This window comes from Lagenorhynchus albirostris, chromosome 10 (assembly GCF_949774975.1).
Source record: "Lagenorhynchus albirostris chromosome 10, mLagAlb1.1, whole genome shotgun sequence".
Lineage (NCBI taxonomy): Eukaryota > Metazoa > Chordata > Mammalia > Artiodactyla > Delphinidae > Lagenorhynchus > Lagenorhynchus albirostris.
Window position 1 is genome coordinate 68,549,058 of NC_083104.1, and position 14,023 is coordinate 68,563,080.

A 14,023-nucleotide genomic window follows, 5' to 3' on the forward strand; every position below is an offset into this window, starting at 1 on the left:
TGTGGTCAGATTCTGGGTTTGTTTTGAAGGAATGCCTCTAAGTCTCCTCTTGACCCAGGTCAAGATAAGAAACTCAGGCCACCTGAACAAAAACCAGTTCTTCCTTTTAAAAGGTGTATTTCAGAAGAGTTGGAAGGACAGGGGAGATAGATTGTGGCTCATGCTCACATGTTAATAATTTTTGTCCCTATCAAACTTTCCTCCATTGACCTACCTAACATTTGTGGGTTCTTCTGAAACAAGAGGGGCTCTATCTCTTTGTACAGTTTGGAGGCTCCTCCCTTTCAAGTTCCACCTCTCCTTCCTTCTCCTATTATAGGGTGTGTGGATTCTTCTCAGATGCCCTGGGAGCAGTGCCTGGTTCCCCTTGAGCAGGAGACATGCATGAGGGCTTTGGTGGGAAAATCCAGCTTTGTTCAGTGACCTTTGGACAATTGCAGTTCCCAGTTTTTCAAGCAGTGCTCTGCCATCCTCTCTCAGGCACCCACTGCAGAGTTTCACCCTGTGACCCTGAGTCCACAAAAAATCCTAATGCTGCACCCTGCGAACCCTCACAGAATCTCTGGCCATTAACCCCATGGTGCTATATTTTAAATGGTGTGCTCTGGCAACTTCTTCTCTGGTTCCTGACATACTTCTAACTCCACCCCGTGAATTTCTCTCATCCTCTGTAACTTCTAAAGTTTCCAAATCAGCCTCATTGTTTGCCCAGCTACAGCAGCCCTTTTTTCTGAGGATTCAGGCGCCTCCAGTAGAGTAGGGCAAAAGCATACACTGCTTCACAATGTCTCCATTGACCTCCTTTCCCTGTGCCTCTAGACATCTAGAGATCATGCCTCTAAAATTCAAGAAGACCTGGGTCCACGAAGACTTGCTTAAAAGTTAATTTCCAATTCCAGTTTCACAAACATGATTTAGAGACTTCTGCAATTTAGTGAATTCATGTGACAGGCACAAGTGTGGTTCTCTGCCTGGAACATCAAATTCACTAATAAGCCTATATAGTGTATATTCTGCTGAATTATAATCACACCTCTAATCTTGGAGTGGCCTCCACTTTTTCTTCATGCTCAGTTACAAGATGGTGATTTAATCCTGAGGAGCAGTTATCCCTGAATGTAGCCCTCATGGGGCTGAGCTGCCACAAGTTCCATCTTGGAAAATGGACAAATATGCAAACAAAACCCAAACAGACAGACACAAAACACTGCAAACTTGACATTGTAAAAGAATAAAAAGCCAACTAAATCTTTACTGAAGCATCTGATAAAACACCAAAAAAATATTCTAGTCAAAACACAGAACAGGGAACTCTACTCAGTGCTCTGTGGTGACCTAAATGGGAAGGAAATCTAAAAAAGAGTGGGTATATGTATATGTATAACTGATTCACTTTGCTGTACAGCAGAAACAAACACAACATTGTAAAGCAACTATACTCCAATATAATTTAATTTAAAAATTTAGCAAAACTCAAAAATCCTCTTTCCCACTTAATGCCTATGATAGCATTATAGCTGCCTCTCCCTCATCAATCTATCTCCTCGTTATCTCCAAAGACCCCAGAACTCTCTAAAAGACCTGCCTTGTGCCTTTTGTCTCTCTTTCCTTGTCCTTCCCGTTCCAGTTTCTGCTCCACTCATTTCTCTCATCAACACAACTGAAAGCCAGACTTGTTTGAATAACAAAATCTTCTTAGAAGCCACGGAGGAGGGAGGCTATGACCATAGAGAAATAAATTTTTTGTCCCAATCCTGTTATAAAATTTATGTTTTATCATAGTGATTCTTCTGTGTTGCAGAATGCAGAACTATCTCAATGGGGCAAGGACAAGAAGTACATGCTCGAAAGCTGATTCAGATGTCAATGCAGCAGGTATGTAGCAATGGACAACTACTCTTCATGCAACATTCTTGATATTATTCCTCTGGCCATCTGGTCTACTTAGGACCAACACAGTGATGGGCAAAGCATTCTACCTGTGATGTTCAATCATTATTTTTCATTTTTATTTATGTATATAGAGTCAACCTTTGATTTCCTACAAATTTTAAACCTCCAGCTAGTTTGCTCCTGACATCCCCACAAAATACTTCTTCCATTTTCTATAGCATATGCTCCATTTTATTTTCACTAAATATTTTTTGATAATTTGGCAGCCACACTTTCTGGTTCCTAAAGGATGCAGCTCTAGCAGTCTTAGAATGTCATGTTCAATATTAATAGATAGTGCTTAAGAAGTGACAGATTGAGACAGTCAAATTTCAATTTTCAGTTAAAGTGAGACTTTCATTTTTCATTAATGGGTAGTTTCAGGCAAATAAGAAATATTTGAGGGTGTTATGTTTAAATATTGATAATGGTTTTTATTGAAAATTGCAAGCTGGATGGAATGTTGAGAACTATTTTTCATCACACCTAATAAATACACAGGTCATTAATTTTCTAGAAATGGTTGGTAGATAGCAATCTCAGCAGCAATAAGAAATTGCGCCATTGATAAAAATAAAATAAGATCTTGGTTTATTTTTAAGCTTTTGATCTCATAACGTCTGTAGCAACTGTGGTGCAGCTTTTCCCTGGGAATTAATGACTGGAGAGGGTTAATGGGCTAAAACTCTGCTTGGTTCATCAAAGTTTCAGGCTAGTCATTAATTCTCAAGTGCGCCAAGCCTTAATCTTTACCACTTAATTAAATTCAATAATATATTGTATTTAATTTATATATATTGAAGAAATTATATATAATTATTTTTACTCAGATCAAATAATTCACTCTATTGAGTGATTTGACAGTTTGACTTTGGGTCTTAAATAAGTTCTTCAGTTTCCACGAGTGAGAGACTTCTAAATTTGGTACAGCATTCACATTAACCTTCTTTGGAATCTTAGCTTTTATAACTTCCATGTTCTGTGTCTCAAGGTAGGATAAATGTTGATAATAATGGCATTATCAAACAAACAAACAAAGAACAACAATAACCCATGAATAGGTACAGCCACACTGCCACTTGAAAGATTTAGGATAAAGCTGACACGGTGGAATGCAGAGCAGGGAATCAGAGAGTAACTGGATCCACGATGACACAAACCAACCATGAAGTCCATCTTGGTCTAGACATCCCAGTTGTCTAGACCAACAAGTCCCCTTTGCTGCTTAAGCCAGTCTGAGTTCTGTTTTCTCTTGCAGTAGAAGGTGTATATACAGGCCTTACCATATATACACTAAGCTCAATGATTTGTAGCTGCATTTATCTGATCTCATTATATAAGTATATCAAGATATTGTCTGGCTAATAAACTGTGTTCTTATAGAACTGTGACGGTCATGTGAATTACATTGTTAAAGAAGGTTTTATCAAGTATTTAGATAGTGCTTAGAAAGTTTTGTGGTTTCAGGAATATCTGGGAGGAGTGATGGCAAAGAATAAGGTTTAATATTATGGTAGCAAATGTCACCAAATGTATTTTATTGCCTCTGGTGAAATAAAATTGGTATTTTAAGTCAGGAGAAGAAAACTTAAGCATAAAATTCTCTCTCTCTGCTCATTTGGGCCTCCTCCCTCCCCTTTTAGTGTACAATGTGCATCTGCATAACGCATTAGCCAGACCTCCTCAAGGGTGGGAATGCCTGCTCGAATGCAAAGATCAATTTTTTTCCCCTTTTTTCTGACGCTAGCCAGGTAACTTCTTAAAAGATTAGCATGCTTTTCCAACTCTGCAGGGAGCCATGGTGACTTGTTGCTGGCTTTGTATGTGTACCTGGACTGTGTATCTTTGGTGAACCTCATGTGAAATGTCAGCATGTCATTTTGATGTATGATCCTTTGTCTCGAAAATGACTCTGCCTTTGACTTGTAACAGGCAAGACAGGTCTCAGAGCTTCTGTCTCCCAGGCTATAATCCTCAGTTTGGCTCAAATAAAATTCTCTCTTTTCTTCCTAACTTGATTGTTAATGAATTTTCGTCGACACCTCCAACTTTCATGAGGTAATGTGTATCTCTCTTTGTGACAGTGGACAACTTGGTTTCGGGGTGAGTCCCTTCTGATTTACCCTAGGCAGGACAATTTAAGTTACAAATTCCAAAATACCCTTTCCCACCATTAGATGGTGCACACACTGTACTTAAACAAGTCTGACTTCAAATTTTAACTTTTGTTCCCTTCTAAACCAGGGGTGGCAGGATACAATCATTTTGAACCCACTTGATTCCAAGTAACCAGCTTTACAACTAACAGAAAAAAGAAGATTGTATTGACATATAACAATTTCATTAAAATATATGTGCTCAAAACAGAGTATTCTTTTTTTTTTTTTTAAAACAGAGTATTCTTATGCCCTGAGTAAAAGTTTCAAAAAATTTGTTTGTATGTTTTGTTTTATTAAAGTCGTAGCAAAAAAAAGTTATAAGGAATTAATATGAAATCATTTTTGAATACAGGGTGGCTGGGTATTACTGCAGAATTGTCACCTTGGCCTAGAATTCATGGAAGAATTGCTAGAGACATTAACTACCACTGATGCCAGCAATGATACTTTCCGAGTGTGGCTAACTACCGAGCCCCACGATCGGTTTCCCATTACATTGCTTCAGGTTTGTTACTGTGAGATAAGTATCCTTTCCTTGAGAGTTATACAAATAAAGATGGCACAAATATGATTATGGAAAGATGGCAAACATAACAGGGCTTTCTGGTCCAGTAGAGGCTGCGTTGCAAAATCTTATGCCATTATCGTCAAAATCTTGACTATAATTATCAAGATTATATGGTAAAGATTCCCACAGAAGAGTTATAAGACTCAGTATTAATTTATTGGGTTTTAGCTCTGATCAATGCAAGTAGCTTACACGGTGCCCATTTATGTACCATAAGCATATTGTTGGCTGATGTGTTGTAATTTCTATTTTATTCTTCACAGTAATTTATAGAAACAAAACTACTATTTGCTTTTTATGACAGACTTCTCTCAAATTCACTAATGAGCCACCCCAAGGCGTTCGCGCAGGTTTGAAAAGAACATTTGCTGGAATTAATCAAGACCTTCTGGATATCAGTAATTTACCCATGTGGAAGCCAATGCTTTACACTGTAGCATTTTTACACTCCACGGTGCAGGTAACTTCTGAGAGCAGTTTGCACATTTAGAGGATGCTAATGATGTTATGTTTGCCTCTCTGCTGCACTGTCTGCTCTCCTCACCTTGCTTTCTTTTTCCTTCATGGCACTTTTCCCCACCTGGCACAGGACATGCATATTTGTTTATGTATTTATGTGTCCTCCTGCCCCCACACCCCCACTTTGGGCCCCTAGAGTATAAGATTCTCCAGGGCAATGACTTTGTTCTTTTGTAACTGCTGGGTCTCCCCCTGTGACAGCAGCAGCTGGGGCATTGCCAGAGCTCAATAAATATTTGTGGGATGAACAAACGGATTACTGTGATAGGAGCTTGGTCTTGAAAGTGCCTGTGCTGGCCAGGACTGTTATGTACACCATCTCATGTAATACTAACCGCCACCTTTCAAGGTAGGATTTATCACCATCTTACAAGTGAGGAAATTGAGACTCAGAGAGGTTAAGTTCCTTTCTAAACAGTAGATCTAGGAGTCAAGCCCCACGCTGTCTGCCCTGGATACAAGTATGTTTCAACCCTCCTCCCACCGGTGACAGAAGTGGTGGTGTTGGGAAGAGGAGTCACAAGGGTCACCTGTCTTCTTCACGTTGTTTGCTCTTTGCTTTTACTGTGTACTTATATAGTCATTTAATAATTTTATGGCTGCCCAGCAACATCTCTATGGGATTATTTTCGTTTTGTTATTGCTTTGTTCTATATTTGGATTTTGTATTTTGTTCTGTATTTGAAAGCTGTATAATTTTAATGTACTTGATTCACTCCTTGATTTCACAGAGAGATAAAGGGACTCCTTTAACTCTTTCCTACATTTCTTCTTTCCCTGAGGTTGGAGTGAGGACAAAATGAATCAACTGGTTTAAACCAGGAGTCATGGTTCAGCTGTGCACAGCAGCCGGCAGAGCTTGGCCTCATCTCTACCCACCCTGCCCAAAGGTGGAGGGGAATTTGGTGCCCACCCCAGAAAATACTGGGCGTGTTTACCCGTAGGTTCCTTGGCCCCACCACTTTACCAGGTTTCATGCTGCCCAACAGAGAGGGCTGTTTAGAGGGGACAGCTGGTGTTTATCTGTCCCCCAACTCTGAGAGACTTAAAATCAGGTTAAACGCTTAGCGGGTGGTTATTTTTGCTAAGTTCCATTGTGGCCTTTGGATTGATTGTAAAGTACAGCTTTCAAGTCACTGAAGCTGATTTCATGTATTCTTATCTGGGAATTGTTGGGTTTGCTAGGCCTTATCACACTCTAATACAAATATTGCTTTAAACTCTGTTATTTAAAGCCCAATTCACAAATAATAAATTTTATGATTCTTTTCCTAGTAGTGATGATTCAACTCTTCCACTGTGCTTATCACAGACAGACGACTGGGGGGTATTTTCCATATGGTCAACATGGCAACCTGTGTTTTTAGTGGCCATTATCCAAGGGTTAAAAAGAAGAACAGGACCATGGGCCAGTCATGGGGCCGAAGTGTGCTTGCACTTAAAGTGGCTTGTATTTGGGTTAAAACAGAAAAAAATCTCCACTGCTAAGGCCGTGAAGCTAACAGTGGCATGTCTATGAAAAAAAAGGTTGCAAAGATCTCTTAAAATCCAATCATAGTGTGTTAGAAAGAGCACTTCACGGAGAGTCAGGAAGCCTGGATTTTAGACCTGTTGTGACATCAATTAGCTACGTAAGGTTGGTCAAGTTATGTCCCTCTCGAGGCTTCTGTTTCCCCATCTGTGTGTTTAGAGGCAGAAGGAGGTGATCTTTCAAGATTTTTCCCATTTCTAACATTCTGTTGTCCAGTTCTATGACTGTACAAGGAGTGCAGATAATTCAAGCATTTTTCCCTCGGTTCTAGTTTTATCAATTTCAGAAATGTTTACTGTGATATTGCCTAAACATATTCTTTTCTTGGTTAGGATAAAGCCAGCTTGATAGAAAAATCTGGAATTCTTTAGGAGCTTGTGGTCCTGGGTCAGAACCATCTGCATCACCTGGGGACTTGTAAGAGTTGAATTTCAGGCCCCACCCAGACCCACTGAATCAGATTCTGCGTTGTAATAAGATGCCCAAGTGATTCGTGTGCACATTAGAGTTTAACACACAACTGTTACAGGAAGGGCTGTTCTGAATAGACAGATTGTGGCTTATATTTTTCTAGTGTTGGATATAATAGTCATGTACCAGATTTTCTTTTTTTAACCTCTTCATTGGAGTATAATTGCTTTACAATGGTGTGTTAGTTTCCGCTGTATAACAAAGTGAATCAGCTATACGTATACATATATCATCATATCCCCTCCCTCTTGCATCTCCCTCCTACCCTCCCTATCCCACCCCTCTAGGTGGACACAAAGCACCGAGCTGATCTCCCTGTGCTATGCAGCTGCTTCCCACTAGCTATCTAGTTTACATTTGGAGTGTATATATGTCCATGCCACCCTCTCACTTCGTCCCAGCTTACCCTTCCCCCTCCCAGTGTCCTCAAGTCCATTCTCTATGTCTGCGTCTTTATTCCTGTCCTGCCCATAGGTTCTTCAGAACTTTCCTTTTTTTTTTTTTAGAGTCCATATATATGTGTTAGCATACAGTATTTATTTTTCTCTTTCTGACTTACTTCACTCTGTATGACAGTCTCTAGGTCCATCCACCTCACTATAAATAACTCAATTTCGTTTCTTTATATGGCTGACTAATATTCCATTGTATATATGTGCCACCTCTTCTTTATCCAGTCATATGTTGTTGGACACTTAGGTTGCTTCCACGTCCTGGCTATTGTAAATAGTGCTGCAATGAACATTGTGGTACATGTCTGTTTTTGAATTATGATTTTCTCAGGGTATATGCCCAGTAGTGGGATTGCCGGGTCGTATGGTAGTTCTATTTTTAGTATTTTTAAGGAACCTCCATACTGTTCTCCATAGTGGCTGTATCAATTTACATTCCCACCAACAGTGCAAGAGTGTTCCCTTTTCTCCACACCCTCTCCAGCATTTATTGTTTGTAGATTTTTTGATGATGGCCATTCTGACCGGTGTGAGGTGATATCTCATTGTAGTTTTGATTTGCATTTCTCTAATGATTAGTGATGTTGACCATCATTTCATGTGTTTGTTGGCAATCTGTATATCTTCTTGGGAGAAATGTCTGTTTAGGTCTTCTGCCCATTTCTGGATTGGGTTGTTTGTTTTTTTGATATTGAGCTGCCTGAGCTGCTTATATATTTTAGAGATTAATCCTTGGTCAGTTGCTTCATTTGCAAATATTTTCTCCCATTCTGAGGGCTGTCTTTTCTTCTTGTTTATGGTTTCCTTTGCTATGCAAAAGCTTGTAAGTTTCATTAGGTCCCATTTGTTTATTTTTGGTTTTATTTCCATTTTTCTAGGAGATGAGTCAAAAAGGATCTTGCTGTGACTTATGTCATAGAGTGTTCTGCCTATGTTTTCCTCTAAGAGTTTTATAGTGTCTGACCTTACATTTAGGTCTTTAATCCATTTTGAGTTTATTTTTGTGTATGGTGTTAGGAAGTGTTCTAATTTAATTCTTTTACATGTAGCTGTCCAGTTTTCCCAGCACCACTTATTGAAGAGGCTGTCTTTTCTCCATTGTTTATTCTTGCCTCATTTATCAAAGATAAGGTGGGTTTATCTCTGGGTTTTTTATCCTGTTCCATTGATCTATATTTCTATTTTTGTGCCGGTACCATACTGTCTTGATTACTGTAGCTTTGTAGTATAGTCTGAAGTCAGGGAGCCTGATTCTTCCAGCTCTGTTTTTCTTTCTCAAGATTGCTTTGGCTATTCGGGGTCTTTTGTGTTTCCATTCAAATAGTGAAATTCTTTGTTTTAGTTCTGTGAAAAATGCCATTGGTAGTTTGATAGGGATTGCATTGAATCTGTAGATTGCTTTGGGTAGTATAGTCATTTTCACAGTGTTGATTCTTCCAATCCAGGAACATGGTATATCTCTCCATCTGTTTGTATCATCTAATTTCTTTCATCAGTGTCTTATAGTTTTCTGCATACAAGTCTTTTCCTGATTCATTAATCGATGAATTGATTCCTCCAAATTAACCTGGCTATCCCTTGCTTTATACAAACACGATGTATATAATTTTGTCCATGCAGAGACTGAAAAAAAGAAGAGGGAATTGGTTTATGTCACGTAATATGAAGCTTCTGGGCTGGGGAGAGTGTTGCCGAAACTCGGCCCCTGTTCACCCTTGCTGAGTAGAAATGCGGAGATAGAGTTTTGGATGAAGTAAAATAGAATAGCTCTATTGCTTTGTCAGGCAGAGGGGACCACAGCAGGCTAATGCCCTCAAAACTGTGTGTACCACCCTGGAGGGGGTAGTGAGGAGTCTTATAGTGTTCAAGGAACAGGGCATGGTCAGCTCATGCACATTCTTCTGATTGGTTGGTGGCCAGGTAGGTAATTGGGAGTCAGCATCATCAATTGTTTGGTTCCAGCTGGTCTGGGGTCTATGTGCTTGTGGGCAGCATACAGTTAACTTCTTCCACCTGGTGGGGGTTTCAGTATCTATAAGACAGCTCAAAGGACATGGCTCAGAATATTATCTGTAGTCCTTGAGGAAGAAATAAAGGTCCTTGACTTTGTTTAATGACTAAAGTATTATTATTTGGTCTTGTTTTTTCTTTTCTTTTTGTATTTTCTCACCTCTCTGATTAAATTTATTCTTTGACTGAAGGTTTTCTACAGACAATAGGCGGGCGGAGGACATGGGTGGGGGGTTCTATCCTGGGAAGGCCTCAGAGGTTCCTGCTCGGTTACAAGGGGTTCGTGCTGGAATCCATAACACATGAGAATGCAGGAGCGAGTGGTAAAATCGCCAACCCCTGCCTGCCCTCCAATGTGTTTCTCTTACTGAATCAAAGTTTGGCATCATGCCATCAACTCACTCCAGCTCAAGAGCATCGTGTGTTATGCGGACCCTACTCTTGTTGCAGAGGACAAAATGAGCATCCCTCCTCTCCTATAAGAAGGGGAAGTAGATTTGGCTGGTCAAGGACAATCTTGGGCAGAAGAGTGGTGGAGGGTGCCTTGGGATGGGAGCAGGCTTACCCAGTAGAAGGGGGTACGCTGCCATGGCAACCTGCATAGTTGCACCAGCCACTTCTGCACTAAGCTCTGCTTGCTTCCTACTCCCCCTGGCTTCCCTCCCCTCTCCTCCAGGAACTCGACCTCCACGTTGGCCAGGAGGTTACTGCAGCAGCGGCCGCTCTTGCTGCAGTCGGCCGATATCTCTGCCTCGGCCGGCGAGCCCTCCTGCCCTCCCCGTGGGAGCCTTTCATCCCCAGCACCATGGGGCATGCCTCCGCTTATTAGGACACTACTTCCTGAGAACGTTTCCCGCATCCTCTTTTATTTATTTATTTATTTATTTATGGCTGTGTTGGGTCTTCGCTGCTGCGTGCGGGCCCTCTCTAGTTGCAGCAAGTGGGGCCCACTCTTCGCCACAGTGTGCGGGCCTCTCACTGCAGCAGCTTCTATTGTTGCTGAGCACGGGCTCTAGGCGCGTGGGTTTCAGCAGCTGTGGCACATGGGCTCAGTAGTTGTGGCTCACGGGCTCTAGAGCGCAGACTCAGTAATTGTGGCTCATGGGCCCAGTTGCTCTGCGGCATGCGGGATCCTCCCAGACCAGGGCTTGAACCCATGTCCCCTGCATTGGCAGGTGGATTCTCAACCACTGCACCACCAGAGAAGTCCTCCCGCATCCTCTTGAAGATGACTCTAGGGGGAAACTTCCCTCTGGCCTCAATATTCTCTCTACATTTTGCCAGAAAGTCCAGTGTAGCACTGTTCTGGCCTTCAGAGCAAGCCCACACTCACCCTTCAGGATTTTAATTTTAAATATACCTTCCTTCAAAGTCTTGGTCTTCTGAAATTCAACAATTCTTCTTCAACAATTCCATTTGTAGTCTCCTCCCAACACCTCCTGCAGGTCACAATAATGTTTCCTGTTTTGTTCCTATTGATAGTCAATATACTGCCCCTTGTAGTGCAGCACATTGGACCCATGAGCATCTTAAGCAGTGGTCCTCAGCCATTGCCTGGGCCCCAGAATCCCCTGGAGGAGGCATCAGGGTGAAGACCTCAGACCTTTTAAAAACTTCCCAAGTGATTCTAATATGCAGTGAGAGTGGAGAATAATTCCCAAAGAGCCACTGCCCTTAAGGGAGGCGTCTTTAGTCATTTTTATGACCTTTTCATGGTTTGGATATTTCTCCCCCTCACCTTGGCTCACCCACATTGAAGCCCACATTTGAGACTTTTCTTATGGCTTATACACAGCTTTGTGAGGTTTACTGCAAGAATCTTTGATTAGGAGTTCTAAGGGCCTGCAATGGCAGTTGCAAACTCGGAAATTTTACTATGGCTCTTAAAATATTTGTTTAATATTTAATAAAAATGGCCATATCTATGGGGCTCAGAGAGTACCACTGTTAACAGTTCCTCATTCAGAAAAGTGTTTACTTCTTTGACATATATATATATATATATATATATTTTTTTTTTTTTTTTTGCGGTACATGGGCCTCTCACCACTGTGGCCTCTCCCGTTGTGGAGCGCAGGCTCCGGAGGCACAGGCTTAGCGGCCATGGCTCACGGGCCCATGCGCTCCGCGGCATGTGGGATCTTCCCAGACCGGGGCACGAACCGTGTCCCCTGCATCGGCAGGCGGACTCCCAACCACTGCGCCACCAGGGAAGCCCCTCTGACATATTTTTTAGGTTTAAGCCTTGACAAACACTCCCTTCAAATTTAATACTGTTTATAACAGTTCTCCCTTTGGGGAGGTGTGATTATAAAGTTCTTAGTGCAAATCTCTTCAAAGTAATTACAGTAACATGATACAGATTTTTAAGAAGATCTTTTACACGTACCTCTGTAGTGTTTCCCAGTGGTTCTGACCATTTCTGTTAATTATGTTTACCTATTCAAGTTTCCCTTATATTGTCTAGTATAGATTGCATTTTTCATCTTATGCTAACTCCAGTTATTAAATAAATAGGTGTGACGCTCCACAGAGAGCTTTGTTTTAAAGATGGGACTGAAGTGAATCTGCGCTGGACTGTGGGAGGCGGGGGACCATTGGACTGAGGTAGATTCTAACATAAAACTGGAAATAGCTTTGACATCACTAAAATGATGACTCCATTGAACAGCCTCTCTTCAGTGTTCTAAGGAGTATTCCAAGTTTTCCATATTTCACTAGTAGTTGTGTTTTATATATTCTTTGGAATAAAAAGAAGGAAGCTTATTGGTTCAGTCTAGCAGGGAGTAGACTAGTCTTCCTAAAATCATCATCTCCAACTTAATAATGGATAATAACCCCCTTCTGTTGAGTCAGGTTTTAGCTCTTTCTCCTAACATCAAATCTGTCTGTGTTTCATCCCTGAATCATCACATGGGGACGTAGTTCCAGCTACTCACCAGAGGTTGTGCTCTGCTGCAGTGGCACAGTCCTGCAGCCTCCTTCTGGATGAATCGTGAACTTTGCGTTCCTGTCTTTGCTCCTGACCTTTGCTAAGCCCGGGATTCTTTTCTCCCTTCTTTTCAAAGACCAGCTTCAGTTTCATTCTTCCCAGGAGCCCTTGATTGAATGTCTTCTTCAAGCTTATCACCTGTGAAATTTTGACAGTTAATTATATTTAGTACCCTGTTGTCCTTTCCTGTTTTGTCTTATTTTCTCAACTAGATTAAAACTTCTTGAAAATGCACTGATTCTAATATTTTTCTATTATTGGCCTCATCCTAATATTTTTCTAAACATAAGACTCATCCTATAGTTTCAAAAATACTAATTGGATTGGAGAGATTCAATATGCCAAATATTCCAAATTCTAGCAAAGTCCTCTGTTTTTGAGCTTCCAAATGAGGTCTTAGGTCCCAGTGGTTTGAGTCTACCCTGATATTATTCCAAGATGATACTTAGGGGTTGTTTTTTTCTTTATTGTCACAGGGGTCAGTGAGTAAAAAAAAAAACAAACAATAGCAAGAAAGTGAAATGACCTCATTTGTGAAAGAAAAGACACCACATTTTGTCTTTTTTTCTAAAAGGAGTTAAACAGTTTATGACTTTAGTGAACCAACCTAAAAACTGAACATTTTAAATAAAAATTGATAGTAAGTAACATAAAATGAAGCAAACCTCAGCATTAGGGCAATTTTCAAAGATCACATTTTAAGGAGCAACTGAATTGCAATTGCTCAGTGCATGTAAACGGGAGTGTTTCCACAGAGACAATTTAAGCAGCTTCAGTAATTGGAAAGAAAGAATTGTTGTTCATTCAGTCTCCTACCTAATTGAACAGTAAATTTTAAAAACTAAGTCAAAACAGGTAAAACTGTTTTAGAGTTGATTCTCTTTTTTTAAACAATGGGAGAACATTTGTGTTTGGTTCGTAAGTGGTCAGCATTCTTCTCTTTGAAGCCCTCAAGGTGGAAGAAATCCCAGAGCCTCAAGTGTTAGCTGAACGCATTTTCGTGTTAGTACCCCATAGACCCTCCAGGCCCCCCTTGCTCCTAGAGCAACCTGGAGGAGGCTCACCATAGTGCTTCTTGGGACCCACGCAAGAAATTCAAAACCACATGTCAGCTTCCTAATTGACCCTCCGGAGAGTGAGAGAGAGTGCCTTTCATGCTGATAATCATCAACTCACATGTTTGTTTATTAGACAACCATGATCCTTCTCCCGAGGCGCAGGTACAAAAGGGGAGACAAAAATGGGAGACATGTCTCCTCCTGTCAGGGCCTCCTCCCAGCCCCGTGGCTCCTCCTAATCTTCTCTGTGTTCAAGGTGGAAGATGGTTCTTCACAGCTCCTGAGTTTACAAACCTCTCTAGTTTAAGTTCTGACTAGGACAAACTCTGAA

At 41.0% G+C, this 14,023-nt stretch overlaps 1 protein-coding gene across 1 annotated transcript in view; it reads left to right on the plus strand.

The window, feature by feature from the left end:
- Nucleotides 1-14,023, plus strand: part of DNAH8 (dynein axonemal heavy chain 8) — a 329,745-nt gene that overhangs the window by 266,669 nt on the left and 49,053 nt on the right. The window contains exons 82-84 of the mRNA XM_060162780.1: nucleotides 1,802-1,875; nucleotides 4,444-4,596; nucleotides 4,964-5,119. Of these exons, the coding sequence (XP_060018763.1) occupies nucleotides 1,802-1,875; nucleotides 4,444-4,596; nucleotides 4,964-5,119 (383 nt within the window). The remainder of the gene's footprint in view (nucleotides 1-1,801; nucleotides 1,876-4,443; nucleotides 4,597-4,963; nucleotides 5,120-14,023) is intronic.